General features: G+C 41.5%; 1 protein-coding gene across 2 annotated transcripts in view; it reads right to left on the bottom strand.

Annotated features, from left to right (window-relative positions):
* SYNE1 (spectrin repeat containing nuclear envelope protein 1) overlaps positions 1–26313 on the bottom strand; it is a 415690-nt gene that overhangs the window by 38917 nt on the left and 350460 nt on the right. The window contains exons 125-129 of one of the 2 annotated variants that reach the window (XM_074990362.1): positions 25281–25439; positions 24669–24835; positions 12833–12995; positions 2059–2246; positions 1140–1290 (exon numbers count right to left, since the gene is read on the bottom strand). In XM_074990362.1, coding sequence (XP_074846463.1) covers positions 1140–1290; positions 2059–2246; positions 12833–12995; positions 24669–24835; positions 25281–25439 — 828 coding nt within the window. Of the gene's footprint in view, positions 1–1139; positions 1291–2058; positions 2247–12832; positions 12996–16977; positions 17168–24668; positions 24836–25280; positions 25440–26313 lie in introns of those variants that run through there. The other variant, XM_074990363.1, reaches the window with a different exon arrangement.

The following is a 26313-nucleotide window of genomic DNA, read 5'->3' as shown; positions in this document are numbered from 1 at the left end:
ATAATTCAATTGTCTACATTCCTCTTTGCATCACAGCCTGTGTGATTTTGTAGAATGGAGTTCAGACATTCTGAATGACTGACAGATTTCTAAAGTGTTTTGCTAGAGTTCTTAAAAGGTTTTCTCTTATTGGTGGCATGGATAGGAGAATAAAATTAGGGAAAAAGTACAACTAAAATTAGAAGTAACTCAATATTCTACCTCTGGTGAAGGCTGTCCCCATTTGAACACTAGTTTTAGACTTACATCTCGACTCTGAGATGACAGTCACAATATGTACATGTCAATGCATCAAGTTAAACAGAAGTACTAAAACAGACTACAAACAGACTATACAGATTTTCTAGTTAAATCTCAACCTTTTATTACAGGGGAGCCTTTGGCCTCACTATAATTAAGAGATCTAGCAATGTTTCAGTAAGGAACCTTGATCACAGCTTCCAGAGTCTTGTGCATGGCTAATAAAAACTGAGCCCAACTGAAGCATTCCAAAGCATAAGCCCAACAAATTTACTGGCATGTTTACAATTAGAAAACTCATCTGGACAGCTTCCAGAAAGTTCCATGTATTTAAACACCACATATACACCCTGTCCAGTATGTTACTGGTCACAAACACTATAACATGGTTAACATCGAGGAAACATGCTTAACACGTTTATTGTCCTTGTGATATTGAAGAGAATATTCATGCATGTAAAGTGACTTGTGAGAGGAAGTATTTCCCTAAGATCGGAATGTGATAATCCTTTGCAAATATCTGAAAAGCATAAACATGTAGAAGGAGAGGAGTAATGGGATGAACTATGGGAAAACAAAATACGTAGGAAGACTATAGTCTTCAAAAAGAAATAGTAGAAGATTTTAGGACATTTAAAAGTTACAGTGGACAGAATCCTGGATAAGGTACTATAGGGAACAATCCTGCATTGACAGGGTGAGAGCCTGGATGATCTAGTATGTCTCTTCCTACACCTACAGATTTTTTTTTCCTTTAAAAATGCTAGCGGGGACAGCTGCAAAATCATAAACTCTTAAGTACTGTGCATCTGTGTTGAACAGCTCATGTATCGAAAGGAGAACCAGCTGGCTGCTGTAATAGGATCAGGAGATATTAAATTTCAGACATAATAAGTTACCTCAAATTTCTTTAGCTCTTCCTTGGCAACAGTGTACAGCACCCCAGAGGAGCTAGGAAAGGCAGCTGTCCTCTCAGAAATTTTCAGCCAGTCTTCAAAGCGAGAATAGTCATCAAAGAATTTTTGCCACAGCCTCCACGTCTCTTCAATTCTGTGACAGAAAATGGGATATTAGGGTACATTTGTATTTGAGGTCATTTGACCCATAATGCTCTACCTGAGTATAAGCTGCAATAAGGAACCAAGGTTGCACTGAATAATAATTGGCTCTTAACCAAGCCTTGACTGTAAGGTTCATAAATGGACAACATAAATGGCTGGCTGATTCCAGTTTGAGCTGGAATAAGACATTGACTTTGTGTGTGCTGTGAATCCACTTTTAGAATGTGTATAAAAAGAACATGATGGGCTGAAGGAGGCGTTCTAAACATTTGGCCATTTGCCAAAATGTAGTCCTCTGTATACAAACTTCACTAAGTTAAATAATCTAGATACAACATTCTATTGCACAATCAAAGCATTTTTGTAGGACACTAAAATATTAGGAAACTGAGCCACAAGAATGTAGCATACTGGTACCATTTAAAAACACACATTACACAAAACAAATGTAAAATGACTAAATATATCCGTCATAAATCACTTATTGGCCATCACAAATTATTGAATTAAAATAAGGATGTGGTAACATTCTTCTTTCCCATTCATCCTCAATAACCATAAAGATATCAATCTGGTTCCACACAAGTGCAGAGTCCAGTTTATGCAGATCCCCTTGAAGAAGCAGGGACCTGATCTGCCATTAAATATGGGGAACATTTTCTCAAGTAAGTGAATAGCTGAGAAATAGCAATTCTTTTTTTCCCTCACACTGAAACATATGGAGAATCTCTTGGGATTTATCAGTATTTTGGCTTACTTAAGTCGCCTTTCCATTGACATTGCACAGATGTTTCTCCATCTTCTGTCCAGGTTCCGGGTGGCCTGCTGGATGGAGTCACACTCTGTTTCCGTGGCACAAGCATCGCAGTCATGGAGAAGCACCTCACACAGATTGAGAACAGATGCAACACCAGTGCTGTGTTTCTCTATGTCCCTTTGGAGCTCCTGTAGGTCAAGGAATCAAAGCTTAAATAGATAAACCAAACCATTTGCTCCTTGAAAATACACAGTCTCTTTCAGCTGTTCAAATACCACCAAATAAGTCAGGCAAGCTCACAAGAGTTAGGGATGAATGAGTACTAAAACACCCAAGCTACATGGGCATTCCTGCAACGTTACTCATCAGCAAGTAGGTTAGTAGCAGTAGGCAATGGTACAGAGTTGTCTAGTTCTCAAGAAAATCTGTGGACAGTGGATAGATCTTCAGTTGGTGTGAAGTGTCATACCTTCACAGCAGCCAATGGGGCAATGATAAATTTATAGATGAAGATCTGGCCCAGAGTACTGAAATATCTTGAAAGTGCCATCTCACCAGCACGTCTCACCACTGCCATACTAGGATGGAACAGCTTACATTTCAGGTCCCCACTCCCAAGAACATAAAACAGAAGTTCAAAAGGTGAAAAAAAAATGACAGCCAACAGGCACAGAACCAGATAAAGCAGGGATCACTGAGCTACAGGTAAGAGGGTAAAATGGAGCCCAGCTACAACCATTCCTCCATCACCGTATCTGTGGAAGCAAGACTCCAATACATAAACTGCGGTCTTTAAGAACTTGATGTGCTTTACCTACCCCTTAACTCAGGAGCTTGGGAGAACATATGCGGAGGAATCTGCCAAAAGCTCCAGCCAATAGGAGCAGAACCAGCCAACACAAGGATCACTGGACTTTCAGAGAACCTGCTACAGTTCTGACTGGATATTCTCTGCCCTGTGCTGATTTGGCTGTTTGTTCCAGACCTGCCATTCCCATACACAGTCTCTTCACCTTGACATCATTCCATACTTCCCTCTCAATCTCCTTTCCCTTTTCTTTCCAGTTAACTGAGCCCTTCCTGAGTACACTTCCGCAAAATCATGAAACTAAAAAGCCATCTGTCACCATCACATTGCTCCTGTTGCATGTGTGTTCTACCCCTTCTCCCACTCTGTCTGTCTTGGCTGTTTAGACTGGAAGCTCTGCAAGGCAGGGGCCATCTACTATACCATATGTGTTGGATGCCTAGCATTGGGTGGCTCCATTTTTGGTTGGCTGCTGTGCACTACTTTAACACAAAGAATAATGGTAATGGAGGTGAAAAAGGAGGAGTAAGAGGAAGGCTGTGTTTGCTCTACAAAAATAATTTTGAAGTTGCTTACTTTGAAGGAAAGCATCTACACACACCCTACTTCAAAGTAGAGCAACGAAGGGTCCTGTGGCACCTTATAGACTAACAGAAAAGTTTAGAGCATGAGCTTTCGTGAGTTAACTCACTTCTTCAGATGCATCTGAAGTGAGTTAACTCACGAAAGCTCATGCTCTAAACTTTTCTGTTAGTCTATAAGGTGCCACAGGACCCTTCGTTGCTCTACAGATCCAGACTAACACGGCTACCCCTCTGATACTTCAAAGTAGGGCACTACTCCATTCCTGGGAATGGAGTAAGGATGTTGCAGTTGGGGAAAATGTGTGTAGACTCTGTGCTGGCTACTCTGATGTAGTGCCTAACTTCAAAGTTAACTTCGAAGTTAGTTTCTAGTGTGGACACACCTGAAGTGTTGCAATGAACACCTGCAGGAGTCTTGCTGGGGGAGAATACATAATGAGGTCAACAAATATCTGCATTGGAGCTTCTCTAGGAGAGACAGATTTAAAGAAACCATACAGAATTTTGCCCACTAAACTGACAGTGCTCTACAGAACAAAGAGGCTAGGATTTTATGGGATCTGCTAACTGCTGCACACTGAACGACACAGGAAAATAGGCCAGATGTAACGTATGTCATCTTTTTTTCAGCTAAGACCACATTAATTGATATTGCCATATAGGGAGGCAGGCAGGCACCCCCCACCCCCACAACATGGAGAAAAGATGATTAAGTATAAAGAACTCTATCATGAAGAACAGAAGACAGAGTAAAGAAGAATCCTGTGATTACTGGAGCACTTGGGGCAATCCCTAAAAGTATGAACACTCAGAAATACGTGAAGTGCATAAAACATCACAATCAGTGACCTTCATTAGACAGTGCTCTTAGGTACTTTCAGAATTTTACTTAAAGCCAAAGAAGAATCAGTGCATTTGTACACCTAAAATGTTCGAGTTCTGCTAAGGACGTGACGAAAGTCATGACTACCCAAACTTACAGAGTCCTTTCATGGTTGGCATTCATTGGTGACTCATCAAAGGGGTAAATTTTAAACAATAAGTTTCTCCTTTTTATGCTTAAGTACCTATTATGTCATGAAAGCTATTCCTTTAAAAGTACCTATGATGTGATAATGAGGAACAACCACCACAGCAAGAAAAATAAAGTTCTGCTGTACAGTGGCCATTCATTCTGCTGTACTGTGTGACTTCTAATTCTATTCTTTGCCAAGTCAAAACTGTTGACATGTTCTACGGGTGAGGCAGAAGCAGCAGCATATATAAAGCAGCCTATCTTCCATATGAAATGATGCTGTTTTCCTCTTAGCTGGCCAATGATTACATTATTTTAGTTGGCAATGGAAAGGGAACACAGGGGAGAAAAGAGACCTATAGAAGTTTCATAGACTTGGAAAGAAAAGACAGTACTCCTAGTGTCAGCATATTTATGGCAATTGTACTCTTCTTACTAACCTATGCCCATCTCATTCTGACCAGTTAAAGGGAGACAGGAATTTAAAAACTTATCCTGAAATTGATTAGCTTCCAACTCTATACAGTTGTAGTAAAATCCACAACAAAAATAATGAGACACCAGAGACATGGGGACATGGTGAGTATATTAGTGGAACAATGCGCCTGCCGAACTAACCTTTTTAAAAATGAGATTGTGGGCTATGAATAGAAATTCTGTCCCCACAAGGACACTCATGGCCCCCACAGGCAGCCACTTTGAGAAGCAGGTGGGGCACGGCAGGCAGAGAGCCTGTCAGAGGGTCCTGATGGGCTGCGGGCCAGGAGCTGCCTAAGATAGGTGCCTTCTGGCCAGAGACTGTATTTCACATTTCACCCATCCCTCCTCCAACTCTCTGACCCCTCTCCTTCCTGCACCCCTGCCCCAGGTCACAACACAAGCCCTCTTCATCCCTGCTCCTGCACACATACCCCTGCCCAGACACCACACATCAATTCCCTCCTTTAAGTCACTTGCCAACCCCTGCATACACTCCTGAACCCCTGCCCCAGGTCACAGCACTCTCCCAGACATGATTCCCTGCCTAGAGGTCAGAATCCTCTCCAATACCCACATGCCTTCCTGGACTCTGCACCTCCTCCTGTACCCCAATCCCTTGCCCCAGGTCACATCCCCCTTTTTCACCCAGGCTCACTCACAGACCACACAGCCCCTCCCTGCACTCCAATCCACTACCTCGAGGGCCCTTCTGCACCCAACCTCCATTTCAGACCCTGCACTTCCTCCATCAGTGCCATGGAAGAGTACAGCCCTTGACTACTTACCAAATACTTGGAGTGGCCCTCTATTAAAATTTATTGCCCACCCCGACAGGTGTTTGTCTACCTTGCTCTTAAAAATCTCCAGTGATGGAGATTCCACAACCTCCCTAGACAAGTTATTCCAGTGCTTAACCAGCCGGGAACTTTTTCAGAATGTCCAACCTCTAAACCTCCATTTTTTCTTATCCTCAGAAGTTAAGGAGAATATTTTTTCCTCCCTCTCCCTGGCAATGTTCTTTTAGACATTTGAAAATTGTTATTTTTAGAAATCATGTCCCCTCTCAGCCTTCTTTTTTCCTAAGTAAATAAACCCATTTATTTTAATCTTCCCTCACAGATCTTCTTTCCTGAAATGTGGCACAATATTCCAGCTGAGGCCAAATTAGTTCAGAGTAGAGTGTAAGAATTACTTCTCTTATCTTTGCTTACAAACCTCCTGCTAATATATCCAAGACTTATGTTTCCCTGTTTCTCAACAGTGTCATGTTGTAGACTCACGTTTAGCTTGGGGTCAGCTATGACCCTGAGATCCCTTTCTGCAATACTCCTTCCTAACCAGTCATTTCCCATGTTTTGTGTATGGAAGGGATTGCTGCTTCCTAAGTGTATTACTTTGTTTTTGCTCATATTGAATTCTACTCTATTTACCTCAGGTCATTTCTCCAGTATGTCCAGTTCATTGGAATTTTCATCCTAACCTCCAAAGCACTTGCAGCTCCTGCTATCTTGCTATCAAGCACAAGCTTTGTCAGTGGACTCTTTATGCCATTATCTAAACCACTGATGAAGATTTTGAACAGAATTGTCTCAGAGCTGATCCCTTTGGAACCCTACTCATTATGCCCCTCCACCATGATCACAAACCATTGATAACTACTCTCTGGCTGTGTCTACACGTGCATTCCTCTTTTGAAAGAGGTATGCAAATGAGGGACATCGAAAATGCAAATGAGCAGCAGATTTGCATATTTGGCACCTCATTTGCACACTCTTATTTCGAAATAGCTTCTTTCCAAAGAAAAGCAGTGCAGACACTGCTCTTTCAAAAGTAAACCCTATATTCAAAAGAATCCTTCTTCTCATAAAAAAAGGGAAGAAGGATTCTTTCGATGATGGGGTTTACTTTTGAAAGAGCAGTGTCTACACTGCTTTTTTTCCTTCGAAAGAAGCTATTCTGAAATAAGAGTATGTGAATGAGGTGCCAGATATGCAAATCTATACCTCATTTGCAATTTCAATTTCCCTCATTTGCATACCTCTTTTGAAAGGGGAATGCAAGTGTAGACACAGCCTCAGTGAACAGTTATCCAACTAGTTATATACCCATCTGATAGTAGCTCCACCTGGGTTGTATTTCCCTAGTTTTTTAAATGTAAATATGTGTATCTAGAAACAAAGAACATAGGTCATACTCAGACAATGGGAGACTATGGCCGTGTCTACACTAGCCAAAACTTCTAAATGGCCATGCAAATGGCCATTTCGAAGTTTACTAATGAAGCGCTGAAATACATATTCAGTGCCTCATTAGCATGTGGGCGGCTGCGGCACTTCGAAATTGACGTGGCTCGCCACCACATGGCTCGTCCAGACAGGGCTCCTTTTCAAAAGGACCCCACCTACTTCGAAGTCCCCTTGGAATAAGGAGACTCTGAAGTAGGCGGGGTCCTTTCGAAAAGGAGCCCTGTCTGGACGAGCTGTGCGGTGGCGAGCTGCGTCAATTTTGAAGTGCCGCATCCGCCCGCCTGCTAATGAGGCGCTGAATATGTATTCCAGCACTTCATTAGTAAGCTTCGAAATGTCCATTTGCATCGCCATTTCGAAGTTCTTGGCTAGTGTAGATGTAGCCTATCACGGGAAGCAGTGGCTCTGAAAACGTTTTGGGGGTCAGAATGGATAATCAGCTGAAGAAGAGCTCACTGAACACCAGTGGGGCTAAAAGGGCTACTGTGATCTTTGGATGCACAAAATGGGGACTCCTACGTAGCAGTAGAGCAGTTATTTTACCTGTGTATTTGGCACTCATATGACTGCTGTTGGAATACTGTATCCAGTTCTGGTGCCCACAATTCATAAAAGGATATTGACAAGATTCACAGAAGAGTCACAGACATGACCAAAAGATTAGAAAACACACTTTCTAGTGATAAACTAAATAGATTTGGCTCCTTGAGACTAACAGAATGAAGGTTAAAGGATGACTTGAACACCGTTTACAGGTAACTGCATGTGGCACAAATATTTGATAATGGTCTCTTTGATCTGTTAGGAAAAATATGCAATCCAATCCAACAGCTAGAAGTTAAGGCTTGAGAAATTCAGACTGGAAATAAGGGGTTAATTTTTAAGAGTGAGAGTATCCACAGGCACAATTTACCAAGAGTAAGGTTACATTCTCCATCGCTGGCAATTTTTAAAAACAAGATGGGATGTGTTTCTGAAAGATCTGATTCAGGAGCTATTTGGGAGGAAGTTCTTTGTGTTACCCAGACCGGTGACACTACATTGTCACAATGGTTCCTTCTGGCCTTGGAATTTCTTAAACTACCCAATTGCAAATTTTGCTTGAAGTCATCCGACCAGATTTCTCAGTCTAACACACATAGCTGCCATGTTTCAGGGCTATATATTAGAAAAAAGCAAACAAACAAAAAAAAAACCCAAAAAACCTTAATTGGGGGAGGTTGGTTGAGTGAGGGAATTACTAGATAACCTATTCATGCTTAATGTAATGGATTACTCTAAACCTCCTTGTTTGAAAAAGGAATTCATAAGATATAAAAATAAAATGAACTTGTTTCTGCATACTTTTTCACATTACATTAATGAGAAAATGTTTTCTGTGTGCATGTTTCCAGCATGTTTGTTTTTGTTTTTTTTTTCTGGTGACTCAGAGTGAACAATGGAGTTGTTGTTTCCTGGTATTTTACAGTCCCTTTGCTCCTCAAAGATGCAGCCTCATGAGATGATCCTGGCTTGGATGAGCTGCAGAATAAATGTTCTGGCTCCCAGAAATTTACTCACAAGACCTTCTTGCATGGAGTTTTAATTTGTATGACAATACACCATAATGCGTCGCCAATACTTGTTACTTCTTTCTTTTCTTCCCTTCAGACAACACACTTTGGTCTGGACAGATTAGAGAGCTGTTCAATTAAATCTTCTGCCCTGGATGATATTTTGGAATCTTTGCTTCTTGTGCCTAAGTTAATATTTTGATTTTTGTCTTCACCAAATGGGCAGCATACCTGCAACTCATATTTTTTTCATGCCCAGTGTTTTCAATTCGGTGGTTGTTACTCAGGAAGTTCAAGCTGTGTGTTAACTTGATGTCTACATAACACCCTAGCTACAGAGACTACATTGCAATCTTCAAGCCAGTGCAGCAACTTCCATAACAAGTTTGATTCATTTTGGTCTTTATTTCCTTAGGTCATTTGTTTTGCAGAAGCAAAAAGACTGGAACAAGGCAAATCAGGTTGGCAAGTTGCCAGAATTCTGCAATACTACTATAGCAAGCTGGAATTTTTTTTATATATAATTTTATTTTGAAAAAGGAGCTTATTTTTTTTTTGTCTTGTACCATGCATGAATTACTCTCAAGAGTGAAAACATCTAAGAAATACATGAACTGCAGTTTTCTACAAAAGCAGGGATTTTTGGTGTTCAGGACAAATTAGGAACCAAAACATGTGAAAGTAAAACCAATAGAAATGAAAGCAAACGTATAGTAAATCATTTATGGATGTAGACTGAAATTTAAAAACACTACAGAAGACCCCCAACTTTCACAGAAGTTGTGTTCCTGCACAACCCCATGAAAGTTAAATTTTGTTTTGCTTGGGGGAGCCAGAAAACTGATCAGCACAGCTGTGCTGGTCAGTTTCCCAGCTCCTGTCAGTGGCGGCAGCCAAGAGTCAGGCCTCCACCCGACAGGAGCAGGGAAACCGCTTCTGTCAGAGATGGTGAGAGTCAGACTACAGCTCCTGACAGGATCTGTTTTCCCATTCCTGTCAGTGGTGGCAGCTGAGAGTCAGGCTCTGGGCTGCTGCCACTGACAGGAGAAGGGAAACTGACCACCACAGCAGCTCTGGTCAATATCCCCATTCCTGTGAGTGGTGGGGAACAGGCACCTGGCTCCTGGCTGCCTGCCACTCACAGGAGTCAAGAAACTGACCAGTGCTGCTGATCATTTTCCCAGCTCCCCTGAGTTATGGGCAGCCCAGAGCCAGGCACCAGCTCCCCACCACTCAGAGTCACATTAACCCGAGCTTCAGGGAACTTGAGTGAGAGTATCTTGGGGTTCTACCATAATATGTTCATCTGTGGATCGATTTTCAGCAAAAACATTAAGTACATGGAACCATCTGACACGTTTGACATGACTCATACAAAGGTGATTCTGGGGTTATGCCATGTGCAGAAGAAGAATATAGCAAAGGAAGTCATAGGGAAGGAAGCAAAATCTATCCTAATTTTACCAATCTTGTGCAAACAGTTCTTCATTTGCTAGTTCCCATGTCAGCTACAATTTCAAAGCCACAAAATTTACTGCAGAATCCACGTGATGTGGAATTATACAAAAATCCTCAGCTTTCAGTTTGGTATACGACTAACTTTTTCCTCCTAGATTTGCAGAGAAAACTTTACAGTGTAGCCTAATGCAATCAATGCATCTTTCTTTTCTTGAGCCTGCAGGCCTCCCGAAAGAATGTCTCTGAGAGGTGTGGTCTGAACAGGATATGAAATTTGAAAACTAAAGATGATCATTAAAGAACACCATCTGCATCATCCTCCATAATTGCACTGCTCAAGTGTAATCCTCTTTAGTACTAATCTCAACCATAGTTCTCGTGGCTTTTTCCCCTCTTGAACTGTAATGACATTTCAACATAACTGTCTCCAGCACATCGCTGGTGCTTGTGAGATAGACTGTGAAAATAATCGGCTATGATTCCTGGATGAGTGTAAGAAAAATCTGTACCCAATTGCTGAATACATGTTAATTGTACCTCATGATACAAATAGCTGGCTAAAAATGGAGAGCAACAGTATCAAGAAGGAAGCAGAAAGGATGATTCTTTAACACCTTATGCTCTTCCACATTTGTTGCAATCCAACAAACAAAGAAACGAAAACACAATGGCTTTTGAAATTTGACTATGTTTCCAGGGTTGGCAGATTGCAGTAAAGATACAGCCACTCTCCTTCAGACTGCACTGTTTTAACTGCCCTGGTGACACCGTGGGGAAGAGCAACTCAAAAGTTACTGTGTGTGTTCCCCTCCAGCTCAGACTCGGCCAATGAGCCAACAGACGCTGTGTGGGAGCCACAGAAGGGGGATCCAGCCCTACTTTCTGTCAGGCAATGCTATGTTTATAATTAAATTTGAGATTTGTAGTTGAGTGATCATTTGTGGCAGTGTGGGCTGGGGAGATGCCATGGGCCTAGGAGAAAACAAACGTGGAAAAATGCACTGATCAAACAAAAGAAAAACGTGGTGCTGACATCGCTGGCTGGAAAGGTAGCTTAGGTAACTTGCGTTGTGAAAACCAAATGAATATTATGAGTAGCAGCTATGAAAAAAAACCCCACTTTCTTCTGTATGTTAAAGTTCATGTTTTCTTTGCTATTAGTGTCTTAAAAAATAACTGGCAAGGCAAATACACTTCCAGTGTTTGTGCCATTTGGAGTTCCAAAGGAACCGATAGGCCTTTGAGAAGAGCATTACCACCACTGTACTGAAACCACCACTAAGAATAAAAGAATTCATTTGACGTCCATACCAGAATGAATGCAGTAGTAAAGGAGCCATAAGAAACCTGGGGATACCTACACAAGTACACTGCCAGAAAATCTCTAATCTTCTGCTTTAATGTTAATACTTAGCACTGTACAGCACTATACATATTCAAAGTACTGCACAGTATTAGCTACTCTTCATACCAATCCTGTATGTATTATTAACCCCATGCTACAGATTGTAAACTGTACAAAGAAGTTAAAAGACTTTTCCCAATAGCCACACAATATGTCAGTCGAGGATTTAGGATTAAAACTGAGGAGATTCTTAGTTTCTGGACTGGCACTCCATTCACTGGATCACACTGCCATTCTGCGTGCTTCAAAAATAAACAGCCCGCAAAATGTTGCTATATTTTTTTTCTCCACAAAAAACTGCATCCTCTACTTTGTGTGTTAAGGGAAGTTATTTTGCTTTTCACTAACTCATTACAAACTGCACTGATATCATCCAGCAAGCAGTCTGCCAAGAAACAGAATGTCAAGAACATAATCTGCTATGTGACCGGAATCAAAATCGCTGCCCAGTGTGTCAGACACAACTGGCAAAGGATAACAAACAAGTATAGAAATGCATTTTTTTTTTTTGCTTTGCAAAACTGATGTTTCCTTTTCCTAGGTTGTGATAGAAGGGGAAAAGCAGCATGCCAACAGTTGAGTACAATGTCAAAAACTACTACAAATAAATAGACCTTATCTGTCCCATCCTGCTTTTCCCATTTGCAGCAGGGACTGCTTCATGTCAGCACCATGTGCTGGCTTTGCACACTGCACATCAGTTTGAAGTTAAACATCAGTTTTGTGTTGCACATGCAAAGGTACTCAAGCGTGTTTATGAACTGCAATACAAAACAAAACAAGAAGGCACTTCCAAAGATGGACAGCTTCAATCAAGTGCTTATAAAACTTGCAAGCTAACACTAAAATATGGCTTCATTTTAATCTCTGGAAGTGGATGGTAGTTCTGTACTTAATTCAAAAAAATTAAGAAAGAAAACCTCAACCACAACAGTAACCCACACTCTGCAAATAACATCGTGGTACCTTACCTCTGTCTGGTCAAGCAGCTCCTTGTAGATTCAGTGTCAAAGACAGCAGAAGACTCTACTAGAGTGATGCAACAAGCACCATGTGCCTTGAACTCTAAGGGCATCTTCTTTGTATCAGTGCCTTCTTTCAACACTGAGCTGGACATCAGCAGCCCAAGGTTATAGTTTACTTTGGGTCTCCCACACCTTAGTGCAACTGCCAGTGAGGTGACCATGTCAGGTATTTTACTCTTCTACCTCATTTTGTATTTTACCTGCTGCTCATTCAGTTTCCTTTGTATCTCCTCGGAATCACAGGTTTCGTAGACAATGGGTTTGGACAGCTCTGACTCAATGTGAGCGAGCCAGGACCTCAAGCTGTTCATGTTCTTATCCAGCTGCTGGACAGCAACCAGGGTCTCCTTCAACTTCTTCACCCTGCCAAATGGAGAAACAAGAGCACGAGCACATCATTAAAACAGTCTCTATCAGACATCACTTCAATGTAATTTTCATTGAGAAAGAAATTCAACTTAACTTTACACTCGAACAGATTTTCTACACTAAGATTTCCCCCTACTACTTATAGCACTGCAAGTATATATGCAGTGCCCAAAGCAATATTTCTAATTATCAGGAATTCAGGATTTTCGGAGGCCACATACAGATTTTGTAGGCTTCTGTACCTCCGCCAGTAGACTCAAAGCTTGGCTCAAGGAAAGAAAATGTAATCATCAATGTATGAAAAAAAATTCCTTCTAAATTAGTTTTACCTTCTGTTTCATTGACATAGCCACTTGGACAGATTACAAGCAAACGGCTATTTGTAGCTGACAAAGGACACTGATATGTATTAAACTGCATGCACCTAATAGGTCTTTTTCGCCTGTTACTTCTGAAAACCAAACCTTCTCCCCCTTAGGAACAGAGAGCACTTTGTTTAGCTGGAGCAGAGGCTAGTATATTAACCAAGTGATCTCAACTACTTTCAGCTGGTACATCAACTCACTTAGATACTTGCCTATTTTTACAACACATCACATTAAAAGTACTAGTGAAGTCAGTACAAATTTTATACGACAACTTGTTTAAATTCCTCTGCATATTATACACTGAAATGTAAGTACAATATTTTCATTCCAGTTGATTTCTTTAATAATTATATGGTAAAAACGAGAAAGTAAGCAATTGGTCAGTGACAGGGTACTGGGACACTATTTTTGTGCCTTATTTTCTAAGCAAGTAGTGTCTAAGTGAGATGACATTTGAGGGGATATAAGACAAATCTGTCTCCTAAAAAGGGACACAGTAGTGTGGAAAGATTGTGAGCCACTGTACCAATCCATTATTCTATCTTCCCAAACCTTAATGGCTATTCTAACTTTAACTGTGCAACAATAAACACCAAAGACACCGACCAGCTTTCTTTTCAAGAGAATATTAGATCGGAGAATGAGAAAGATCTCACCATATTCCATAAGCATTTGTAGCAAAATAAATATCTTTGGAACAATTTACCCATGGCAATGATGGACTCTCCATCATTATTTTTTTCTTAAATCAAGGTTACTTTTTTTTTTTTTAAAATATAAACTAGGAACTATTTTGGCAGTTTTATGGTCTGTATTATACAGGCGGTCAAACCAATGATTAGAATGGTTCACTCTGGTCTTAGAGTCTATGGATAGTCTTTTTGGTCATCACTCATATCAGGGGCCACACAAATTTGACATCATCAATCAAGGATTGAACAGAGACTGTGAGTAGCTGGCCAGCTACAAAAGCAGATTCTCCTCTTGGTGTTCACAACTCTACAACAGCTGCAGGGAGTGGGCCACATCCTCCTTGACCGAACTGACCATGTCAACGCTGGCCTTCTTCTTGATTGGGACTCCCTCCTTTTCATGAGCCTGCATAATTAGACCTGCCTCTAGAATTTCCACTACATTGTTCCTGATGCAGCAGACCTTTGCCCACAAAAGCCTGTGCTTCAAAATATCTGTACGTCGATGAGGTGCCACAGGACTTCTGGTTGTTTTTGCGGATACAGACTAACACTGCTACCCCTCTGGTACAAATATCAGGGTTGCCCTATATGTGAGAGGCAGCCTTAGCTCAATCCCTGCTTATAGTGAAAGCCATGTTATCCAGCACTTGGATAACTGGCACATTCGGTTAACTAGCATAGCCGGCTGGGGCCGGGTGACCACTGATCGACTGGGGTCATCAAGATGGTAAGCTCAGTATTCTACCTCCTGACCGTGGCCAATGCCAGCTGTCCCTGAGGGAAACAACAGAACAGGAAATCATCAAGTGATCCCTCCCCTGTCACCCATTCCCAGCTGTGACAAAGAGAGGTTAGGGACACCATCCTGGCTAATAGCCATGGAGCATCCGCTCACAGTACAGCACGTAATAAGTGTGCACTATGCAGAGCAGTTCTGAGGACTTCAGCTGAAATGATTCCTCAAAAAATCAGATCATAGTATTCCTGGAATTTGGTTTTGAAAGCTTGAATCCAAACTTTATGGCTAGGTCCATCTCTCTAGCCTGTATGAAATTACAAGCAAATCATTACAGAACTGTCCTGGTCTGTGTTTAGGTCTAGCACAATGAGGTTTTGATCCATGTGTGGGGCTCCAAGATGATTTTAAATTATTAATCAAATACATAAAACTCGTAGATAATGTGCTTTTAATTACACTGAAAATATATGTGCCTGCTTACACAGCGGGTCATGCTTACCGCTCACCTCATTCTTTTTCCCCTCTAGTTTGAGAATGCAAATTCTCTGGGGAAATCTCACTAAACATGTTACTGTAAGAGGCTTGGGTTGAGTTCCCCTGCTTGTTAACAGGGATTCCTAATTCAAATTAGATGCTTGGAATTATCAAATGGGAGGATTAAGCAGGGTTGTATAAATTTAGCAAGCCTGACCAATAAGTACAGGAAGTTCCTGAAGCTTGCTGTATTTTTCTCTTAGCCCATATTGTACCGTGGGCATTTGTCCTTGCTCAGGACGGAAAACAGCATCTAATCCAATTGTTCAATTTTTTGCATTTTATTACAAATGAGAAAATACCTGAAAGTTAAAATTAGCACACTGCACTTGCTAGTATAATTTAATATTTAAAGGAAAACAACGTGATTCCTTTTTTTAAAGCCAATTTTAAACAAAAATACTTAGAAAATATTCTGAAGCTGAAAATAATATGGAAGTCTTTTAAAACTCATCCAGCTAGAGTTGAACTGGATAGGTTCAAAGTCCGCTTAGGTCTAGACATATGCCCCAGCATAAACACACAACAGTGCATGGTACAGAACTCAGCTTCAGTATTAGTCATTAGACAGCTGGTTACTAATATTAACTTAAAAACTAACCATAAATATATGCACAGAAATGTGACATCAGCTGAATCTATCACAAACGTATACTTCAATTAGCTGTTAAACATTTTCACACACTGTCTACACAGATATCTCACACAAAACACTCTGGAGGGAGAAAATAATGAGAAACTGTTACTTTGCTAATCTGGAGACACCTTCATTCTCAAACTCCAGGCAAATATATTGCAAGAACACAACTGACGTGTGCTATATTTCATTCCTATTTGAATGCTTCTCTTTTGGGTACCATGGGAAACCTTTTTATACACCCGAATGTACTGTAAAAATCTTTCTTTATCTAAAATAGTTATATTCGACAAGGTAGCATTGATAGTTTAGTCACTAATGAGTAGTTGAAAAATGTTAGTTTTCTTTTCAGATCCCATACTTCTCCTTTACTGAAAAATAATTTACAACTCAGAGTTACAAGTTAGCTTGTACTAAAAATATTGTGGAAAAATACAAGATGAAAAAAATCCAGGGAGTCTATTAGAAAAAAAAATAAAAGTTTTTCAATCCAACTAGACACACTTTCCAAAATTAAGTTACAAAGATTTATCTGGCTATAGACATTTTAATAATATGAACATGAAGGACAAGATTAGAACACATTAATACTGAAAGTATTTTACAGATCCTCTCCACATCTGTGACTTTTGGCTATTACCAGGCCTCCTTGATTACACAAACAGCAGGTAGTAAATTACAACTTTCTGGATCCCTGCATATGTCATGTATTTAAAACAGTAGTAAAATCTGGGCTATGGGTTCATCCAGCATCATTTAGCCAACTACTAGTAGTGGTCAGGCTATTTTCAGTTAAGACAAACATTTGAGGGTCCCAAAGTCCTAGCAATACAACAAAGTACACAATGATTTCCTAACACTCATCAACAGCACTAAAGTTTTGGGCAGGATAGAAAAAAAATTAGCTAAGGCAGCATGTTTAAGGATTAATATATAAATTAGTTCCTCATCAAGCTACAACAAATTCCACAGAAATGCAAAAGAAAAATAAACAGCTGCCTGCCTTGTGACATCGCAATTGCAGTCTGGGAGGTCTGAATCCACACTGCAGTCCTCTGCCATCCTCACAGCACATAAATTCTCTCCTATCACCATGAAAATTTCCAGTACTAAAACCAAAAACTTGCTGTTGAACTGGAGGCTTGTGGACTGCATGTGCTGCAGGCAAGCACGCCTTTGCAAGTACTGCAGAGAAGTGCTCACAGCCCAATGTTAGGGAACCCTGTCTGCTAACATGAGACTAAGCGGGGACAAGTGGTCATGTTTCTAAATAAAACTTACATTCATCAACATGTGCCAGGCTTGATCTCCTGGAATGCAGGCCATGAGTGTCAGGAAGGGGAGGTGGGGGAGGGGAGAAGAGGCCTTCAGTGCAAACGCTGAGCAGTTGTAAACTTAACTGTCCAAGAAAAATCCTGTGTAAAGCATGCGGTCGCACACTACTTTGCTGTACACATTTGCAGCTGGACTATTTATCATAATGGACAATCTGTAGGGAGAAAACTTTCCAGCCATGAGGGGCCAAAAATCGGGAAATCACTTACATAGAGAGGCAGCTGTCTTTCTGAGGAGCTCTCTATTCTCCCCACATCCACTGCCCCTTCCTTCCACAGAAGGAATCAGAGGGTGGTAAAGAAAAAAAGTGAAAAGGAAATATGTTATTGAAAAAAATAAAAATCATAGGCCAGAAGGAATATTTAAAATGATTACCCACATGGCCTGAAATATTACCAAAAACATTCAGAACTGACCAGTGGTTTTCGGACAGAATATTTTTTTTCTCCAGGAAGAACAACAGTTTGCTATAAACAACAGAGCATTACATTTTATCCTGTGCACAGGTTAAAGTCAAGATTCTTTAATACAAAAGGCATCGTTTAAAAACAAAATGCTATACAGTCAAAATATATATTCTTTTTCATCTTCTGAAACAAATATGATTCTGTGGCTACATCTAGAATATGAGATAAATTTAAAATTATTAAAATCAACTTTCTCACACTATGTTTTATAAATTCAAATTTGAGTATCCTCGCGTTCCCACAGGCTCCACACCAAGTCGACTTGTTGCTGCCACACTCAATCGCCAACCATCAACTGCTCCACCAGTGCACTGTGGCAACATATCCCACAGTTCCGTCAGCCTTGTAGCATTCTGGGTATTTTGGCTGGGGTAGCACAGGAAAAAATGCCCTGCAAGTGGCTGTGGGTATGTGATGTCAACTTCCCACATTGCATTGCGCTCACTCCCCTCCCGTGGAAAACAAATGGCCACTTTTCAAGGAAAAAGGAAGGAAAAGTAGGACATCAACAAAGATTGCCAAATTACCTGAAATCTCTTGCTTCTATCACTGGACTGCCTTTTATAACTGTAGCTGTAACTGAATTATCAAAGATTTTTCAAAAAAGGAGGAGGTGTGTGCAACACGCTTTCAGTGCAGCAAGGTGTCTGTGGCTATTTGTACACTATGAGATAATATCGATTTTATGGCATTTAGCCCGATTTTACCAAGTGCCTGTCTTTGCTGTAAATTCCATTAGCTCAATTTATGGAGCACTAAAATCGACATAATATCGATATCATAGAATCATCAGAACCTGGCTGGTGTAGTGTTCTGGTCAAATCTAAAATTCCGAATGAAGGGTAGTGAGGAAGCGCCATGTCTTTAAATCGAATTCATTAGCCTTCAGAGATGCCCCGTACGTGCCCCACAAGGCCCCACAGTTCTCCGCTCTGGTCTCTTCCATCTCCACTGCTCTCAGGTGCACAGGAATTAGGCATCAGGAAGACCATTTCAGTTCAGCACCTGGAAGCCCGTGGCTGTAGGGCCATGCTTGTATGAGAGGCTGAAAAAATCTTCTCTCTTTCTTTGCTGTTAGTGCGGCTGTGGGGTCTGTGGTTCTGGGTCTCCCTCTGCTAGCTGCCTTTTTTTTTCTGTGCTGCCTGGCACCAGCCGCTGCCCCCCAACACCACGTGGCACCTAGGCTGTGGGCGGTGGGTCATGCTTGTATGACAGGACAAGAAACTTCTTTTCAGTTGTTTACATTTTGTCCTACACCCCACATCCCCTTCCTTCCCTCCCCGAGAGGCACCACACACTCTGGAACTTTCTCTTGCCTGCATCATGTGGCTTGACCCTGAACTAATAAAAGGATGTGCTGAACATGCTGCCAGGCAGCTTGCATGCAGTCAGGATCCTGGAGCCGCCTGGGGGGACGTCTCCCTCAGCAGCTAAGATATTTGGGGGTTGGCAGCTATTCAGGGGCCTTGCAGCAGCCCAGGCATAGTCTCCCTCAGTGGCTAAGATTTTCAGGGGCTGGCAGCCATCTGAGGAAACTCTCCAGTGGCTGAGATATCTGGGGTTCTTGCAACCACCTGGTGGAAGTCTCCCTTGGCCGCTAAGATATTTGGGGGCTGGCAGCCACCCAGGGAAAGTCTCTGGTGTTTGAGATATTTGGGTGCTGGCAGCTATCAGGGGGATGTTTCCCATGGCACCTAATATTTGGGTGCTGGTTTAAGAGCATCAAGCACCTAGAGGCAGGGGCTTGGACTAGACTTGCGCTCCAATGGATCCTCATTAAAGGATTTAAAGTGTACTTAGTCCAATGTGCAACGAAGGGTCCTGTGGCACCTTATAGACTAACAGAAAAGTTTAGAGCATGAGCTTTCGTGAGTAAACTCACTTCTTCAGATGCTGGTCCTGGAAATCTGCATCTGAAGAAGTGAGTTTACTCACGAAAGCTCATGCTCTAAACTTTTCTGTTAGTCTATAAGGTGCCACAGGACCCTTCGTTGCTCTACAGATCCAGACTAACACGGCTACCCCTCTGATATTAGTCCAATGTGGCAGCCGTTTCTCAGGCTTCCCCTTCATAATTAAACCCTGGTTCCCTGTTACCCGCAGGCACAGGAAATGCCATCAAAATTTTCGTGGGAGCACATTCAGTGTAACACCCATGTGGACCTGGATGTACATTTCTAGATTATGAATTGAGTGCAAGGATGCAAATTATTGCTGTAAGGATCTTCTTTGCCAGGAGGTCTAAATACAGAGCCAAGACTTTTCTCTGGGCCTGCTGGGCGTAGGGGCAGGTGGTGGGTCCTCCCACAGGGTTTCCTAGACTCCCAGTGGTTTTAAAAAGGCTAAAGGCAGGCACCATGGAGCATTGATTACTGTGGACAGGGTGTCCCCTGGAGCAAATGGAGGCCTTTTTGGTCAACAGTAGAAAAAATTTGGGCACTAGAGTGATTGTCCTTTGAGACCAAATTCTTGTACGGGCTTGATCCGAAGGTCATTGAAGGCAATGTAGTAGCTCTACAATTAGCACAGTTCTCCAAGTAAGGCCTGGAGTGACCAACCAAGACATAATACCTGTGTCTACTTACACATACATTTCAGTTGCCAATTCTTGTTCTGAGGATCTTCTTTGCCGGGAGGTCTAAATCCAGATCTATGGTGACTTTTGGCCCTGCTGATGTTAGGAGTCCCCTCATTTTATGTGACCCTTCCTCCCCACTTAACATCACGTATGTGTTCCAGTGTTTTTGCATCCTGTTTTGAAAACCTGTTGGTTGGGAAGCCCAAAATCTTTTTTCTAACCTTTTCTATCTGCTTTACTACCCTTCCACTCCCCTCACTTATAAAAAGCACGTCTCTTATACAGGCAAGCCAGACCCTGGCTGGAAAAAGGGACATTTGGTTAACGTGGCAGGGGAATGAGGAAAATGAAATGTAGGAAATGAAATGTAGGAAGATGTCACAGCCACTTGCAGGGCATTTTTTTTTCCCATGCTGCACCAATGAAAATACATAGAATGCCAGGGGGCTCAGGGAACTGTGGGATAGATTCCCACAATGCAGTGCTGCAACAGTTGATGTTGGCGATGGTTAAGAAGGGCAAGAGTCATGGAACCATAGAGCAATGATTACTGTGGATAGGACATGGTCCTTGAAAATCTTTTTGTGTGGGCAGGGGGTGAAGGATGGGGACCATGGCTGCAGAGCCAGTTGAAATGGTCCTCATAGTTGCTGCAAGTCCCCAGAAATATTTTTGTTGGGGGGATGTGATGGTATGTGGCTGCGGAGCCACGTGAAATGGACCCCCAGGCATCAGCAAGCCCCTGAAAAATCTTAGCCACCAGGGGAGAATTCTTCCCAGCAGTAACAAACCCTTTGAAATATTTTTGGTGAGGGTAGGGGCCAGTTAAAGCAGTCCCCCTGCTGGCAGCAAGCACCCAAAAATCTTTCCCACCATTGAAGCCCTCACCGCACGCAAGCCTGGAACTTGGTGGGGCCTGGCAGCATGGTCTGCACCAAGGCAGGCATGTCCTCTATTGGGTCAGGGGCTAGCCATGTGATGTGGTTGAATGCAAGAAGTTCCTGACTGCAGGACACCTGTGGGGGCAGGGAGGCTGCAAAAATGTAAACCTCAGAAAATAAGTTTCTTGGCCTCTCTTTCACGCACAACCTGCCCCACAACAGTCTAGCTGCCACATGGTGCGGCATGGCAGGGGCTGGCACCAGCGTTGAAAAAAAATCCAAGCGCTCAGCTTGCAGAAGTAGAGATAGAATCACGAATGCATGTTGGGGCTATTTTGAATGGGTAGATGTGCTTACAGTGCTGATGTTAAAGAAACAAAGAAGTTTCTCAGCCTCTCATACAAGCATGACCCCACAGCTATGGGTGTACATGCGCCAAATTCAAATTCGCGGGCTTCCTGTTACCTAACTCCTGCGCATCTGGAGAGCAGTGCAGATGGAAGCCGCCAGAGCAGAACACTGTGGGGCATTGTGGAACACATATGGAACACCTCTGGAGGCCAATGAATTCAATTGTAAGATGTGGTGCTTCCACACTGGCCTTCATTTGGACTTTTAAATTCGAATTTGACACTACACCCAGCCGGTTTACACAATGTTATGGTATCGATATTAGTGCTCCCTAAATTGAGCTAATGGTATTTACAATGAAGACAGTGATGCTGTAATATCGAGCTAACTGCTGTAAATTCGAATTTGTCTCATAGTACAGATGTGGCCTGCGCTCCTACCAAGACAAAGAGGATGAGCTCTGCGTAGTTCAAATGCAATTTATTAGGTGATGAGCTTTTGTGGGGTAGACCCGCTTCTTCAGATCTGGCGATAGTGCTGTACTGGAAATACTACTCTGCCCCATGAAAGCTCATCCCCTAATATATTATTTTGCTAGTCCTTAAAGTGCTACTTGATTGCTTTTTTATTTTGTTAAGATACAGATTAACACGGTTATGTTTCTGTTACTATTCGCTCGAAAGCATGTCTATTTCACCAGATTTGGTTCAATAAAAGATACTTCCTCACCCAACCTTGCTTCTCTAATATCTAAGGACCAACACAGCTACAACTCTACTACATTTTCCTTTAAATAGGTATTTCCCACAGGTGGATGGCAGCTGCAAACAATCCAATAATCACATTCCAGCATAAAGATGTCTTTGGCAGAGTGAGCAGAAACAAGGAGAATGTATACAGAGGCACTGCCAGGAAGGCAGAAGGCTGAATTTGCGTTATCACGTCAGCAATGCCAGAAATAAGCAGTATTTTCCAGCTGAATGTGCGAAAATAGTAACACACACTGATACACTGAATTTCACTCCAACTGTTCTACAAACTGCTTTGCAAGATGTGGGCATCTGTCTGTTAAGGACTAGTCTTAGATTACAAACTCATTTCACACAGGTTAACCAACAGACATTAGATAAGTCACAATCCATTTTGGACAGAGAATATTGGCAAAAGCTCTCTCTCTCTCCAGCAATCTTCTGAGCCACTTAGTCCTCCAACTTTAGCTACATGAGATACAAACTTCATATAGGGACCCTTTCGCTCACAGTTCAAATACAGCCAGCTCTGTCGTGAAAAGGGACAACATTAAATGTACTAGGTAAGAGCTTCCAGCAGAAACTAACTAGGGAACTGAGGCAAACCTATAACCATGCAAATTAATCTATGGCCAGAACTATTGCTCTGTGCTTGAGGAAAATGGCATGGAAAATTTAACAAGTGTATAACAATTCAGTTTTACAGCTCACCTGGAAAGACCACTAAGAAAAAGAATCCTTGACCACCCTGACAAAGCACAGCGCTAATCCCTGTGTTGAGTGTAACAGACAAATCTCTAGAAGTACACATGGTTGTCTGCATATACCACTGCTTCTGACTGGAAACCTCTTAAAGCTTGGCCTGGGCATAGAGAAAGCCTATCACTGATGAGTTTAAACATGAGATGTGCCTTCAAAAGGAAAGTACAGAATTAAGGTAAATAACTGCTTTGCTTAAGACCGGGTGAAACACCACATCCTTTGAAACCAGCATACATTTAGTCTGTAACAAGTGCCATTTCCTGTATAGCGTTACATTAAAAACAACACAGCCAGCTTCATCTTAAAAGATCTGCACCCCCTTGAATTGCTTTGCCACTGTGAAATTAGCTGATTCCCTACACTCACAGAATTCTGAGGAGGAATATTGTAGTAGAAGGGTAGTAGAGGTGACCAATGTTCCTTGTAAGCTGTGTGCTTGTGCAGTCCCTCAGGAGAGATTCAAATACCATGCAGCTGATTAGCAGCTCACCCATAGGTAGATCTTTTGTTTCTACTAGTGGTGCACATTCTCACATGCCTGGGTGCATGTAAAAATTATTCCACATATGGATGGAAAAGAATAGAGGGAACATTGGATGTAAACAAACATATTTGCAGAACTTACTGGATATGGAGAGAAATGTAAAACAAATTGCTTGCTGCAAATAGGACATTGGGTACTGGTACAGACAGAAATACATTTCAGTTACAGAAACGCAAGCAACATGCTGAACATCCATTGTACTGGAGAGTACAGATACAATAGCTAAAGCTATGGCAAAAATGATTATCTATTAGCTGGAGAGGAGCTGCACTACAGCTCAGAACACACACTAGAAATTTAAATTAATATTCTTCATGTCCTCACCGAGATAACATAACTAACTGCAAACAACTTTTTAAATGTTACTTTTCTTTTGCAAGCTACCAGGCCGAATGGACATATTGGTCTACATTATTCTCTCCTTCCACTTCTTCAGGAAAAACAAAACCAGCTTCCATTAACCATCCTTTGGGTACGATTTTTAAAAGCGCGTGACTTAGTGCCCTTTGCACTGCCCTTTAAAGAAAACTAAGATTGACGTCTTGCTTTAGGCACCCACTTTCATCCTAATTGACCTGCGCCTTGACTAGATGACACTAAATTTTTGATCACAACAAGTCTTGATCATGCTAGTAGATACTGGATCTGAACTTTCTGAAGCAGATTCAGTGGATCAAGAGGGAAAAGTTGAACCAAGCATGTGGCTGGCTGTGTGACATATCACAGTTAGGATGAGTGGGTAGAGACAGCTAAGAAAAAAGTTCTGAGCAGTGCTCCCTGTAAGCTAAGCGCTTGAGCAGCTGCCCAGGAGAGATTCAGGTGAAGCCCAGCTGAACAGCAGAGTGCCCATAGCTGACAGCATGTTTACTTGGTGCACTCCACAAAATTTATTCCATCCATGGATGGAAAATATTAGAGGGAACACTGGTGCTGAGTCCTGCTCTGAGCTAAGAATTCAGCTGATTTATGAATTCCAATATAGGATTTTATTCCATGAAGTGTTTAAAAACAAAGCAGCTGCTTTTACCTGGCTGCAATCAGATCTAGAAGGTGTTGCCATCTGTCATTGATCTTGCCAAGTTTATATTCAATTTCTGATGCTTTGCTCTCATGACTGACTTTAGCAAGATGCTCTCCCATTTGCTGGAGCTGGATTTTATTTTCTTGTGCCATGTCAATTTCATCTTGATAATCCTAAATGGCAAAGAGTAATCACAGAGATTACAAAATTTATTCAGAACACATTCCACTCAGTGCTGCTGGAAAAAGTATAATAAACATAAGCAGTGCCTAAAACTAAGTTGGAAATAGTTTGGTGAATGACCAAATCCTCATAAGCACCACCACTGCCATCACCACATAAGCATAAAGAATCCAAAGAAAGCAAAACATTTTGCCCACGCACATACAATAATGGATAAGTAGTTTACAGATCCACTTTGAGAAGCACAGGGAAAAGACAGATAATTAGGGTAGAACACTGACAAAAATTCTCACTGGAACAGATTGGTAGTCCATTCAATACAGTGTTCTGTCTATAGCACAGGCCGGTACCAGATTATTCAAATTCTGATAATTTAGAGCAGACAAAAAAGTGAACATAACTTCATTTAAACATATACAACCAAAAGCAATTTACCTTCTTGAGTTTCTCTATCATCTCTTCAATGAGGATGTCTCCATTTTGAGACACCTTACTTTCCATTTGTGTCAGCCACTCACAGAGCTCCTTGTTCTTCTCACTGAAAACTGCCCATTCATTCAGCCTTTCATTCACCTGCTGCCGCCTCAAGGAGATCTGTAATGTTTACAGAGGGAGTCAGTAAAAGAAAGGACTGTTAGTAGGTGAGAGCAAACTGACTCTCATAAATAAATTCTCAGCCTTCAAAGGGTTTGAGCTACCTGGCTGTCATTAAAGTAAATGGGAGTTGTGCTACAAAAATCTTGCATGACTAATTATAAGTTAAAGGTCAGCATTAATCTCAGTATAATTGGTAGGCAGAGCCTGCTGCACATGGAAAGGAGCATACTGTAAATACAACTGACTTCATGATAAAACATGAACTGATAGTCTTTAATTCAGGTTTCCACAGCACAGTTATAAATAGCCTTTTCATTGTCTTTAGAGTCAATATTTTCATTTATTAAGTACTACAATGTACATTGATGGTTTTGTTTCTTTATTTGGGAACACAAACTCCAACAGATTGTTTAGCAGAAAATAGATGCTTGACCCTTAGAACATTGACTTTTTTAGATTTCAAACGGATGTCTAGGAAGATGCACACATGGTACGGCCAAACTAAAAAAGATTGGTACGTCAATGGCATTTGCAAGATTTGTGCATGGGTGAGATAGGTAACATTCATAAACCAAGCAATTGCAAATGAGTGTGCAGTTCCATGCTTGTGTCCTCATACACAATTTCTGTGAGTGCTTCTAATTTAGCAAAGTTGGTATTAAGTGACCGGAGATTCCCAAGGACTAAAAAAATGTTATGCCAGAAAGTAGCAGCCAGTAAGTGCAGACTGCAACAGAGAACAAAACAGCAGCAAACACAGGAAATGGAGGCTTGTCTAACTGATGTCACTCTGAAAAGTAAGACTGCTGTATTAACTGGGAAATTAGAATGACACTTCCATTTATAACTGTGAATTACAAAACAACTGATC

This window comes from Carettochelys insculpta, chromosome 3 (assembly GCF_033958435.1).
Source record: "Carettochelys insculpta isolate YL-2023 chromosome 3, ASM3395843v1, whole genome shotgun sequence".
Taxonomy (NCBI): Eukaryota; Metazoa; Chordata; order Testudines; family Carettochelyidae; genus Carettochelys; species Carettochelys insculpta.
The sequence above is the reverse complement of the archived record's forward strand: the minus strand, read 5'-3'. Positions and strand labels throughout refer to the sequence as shown.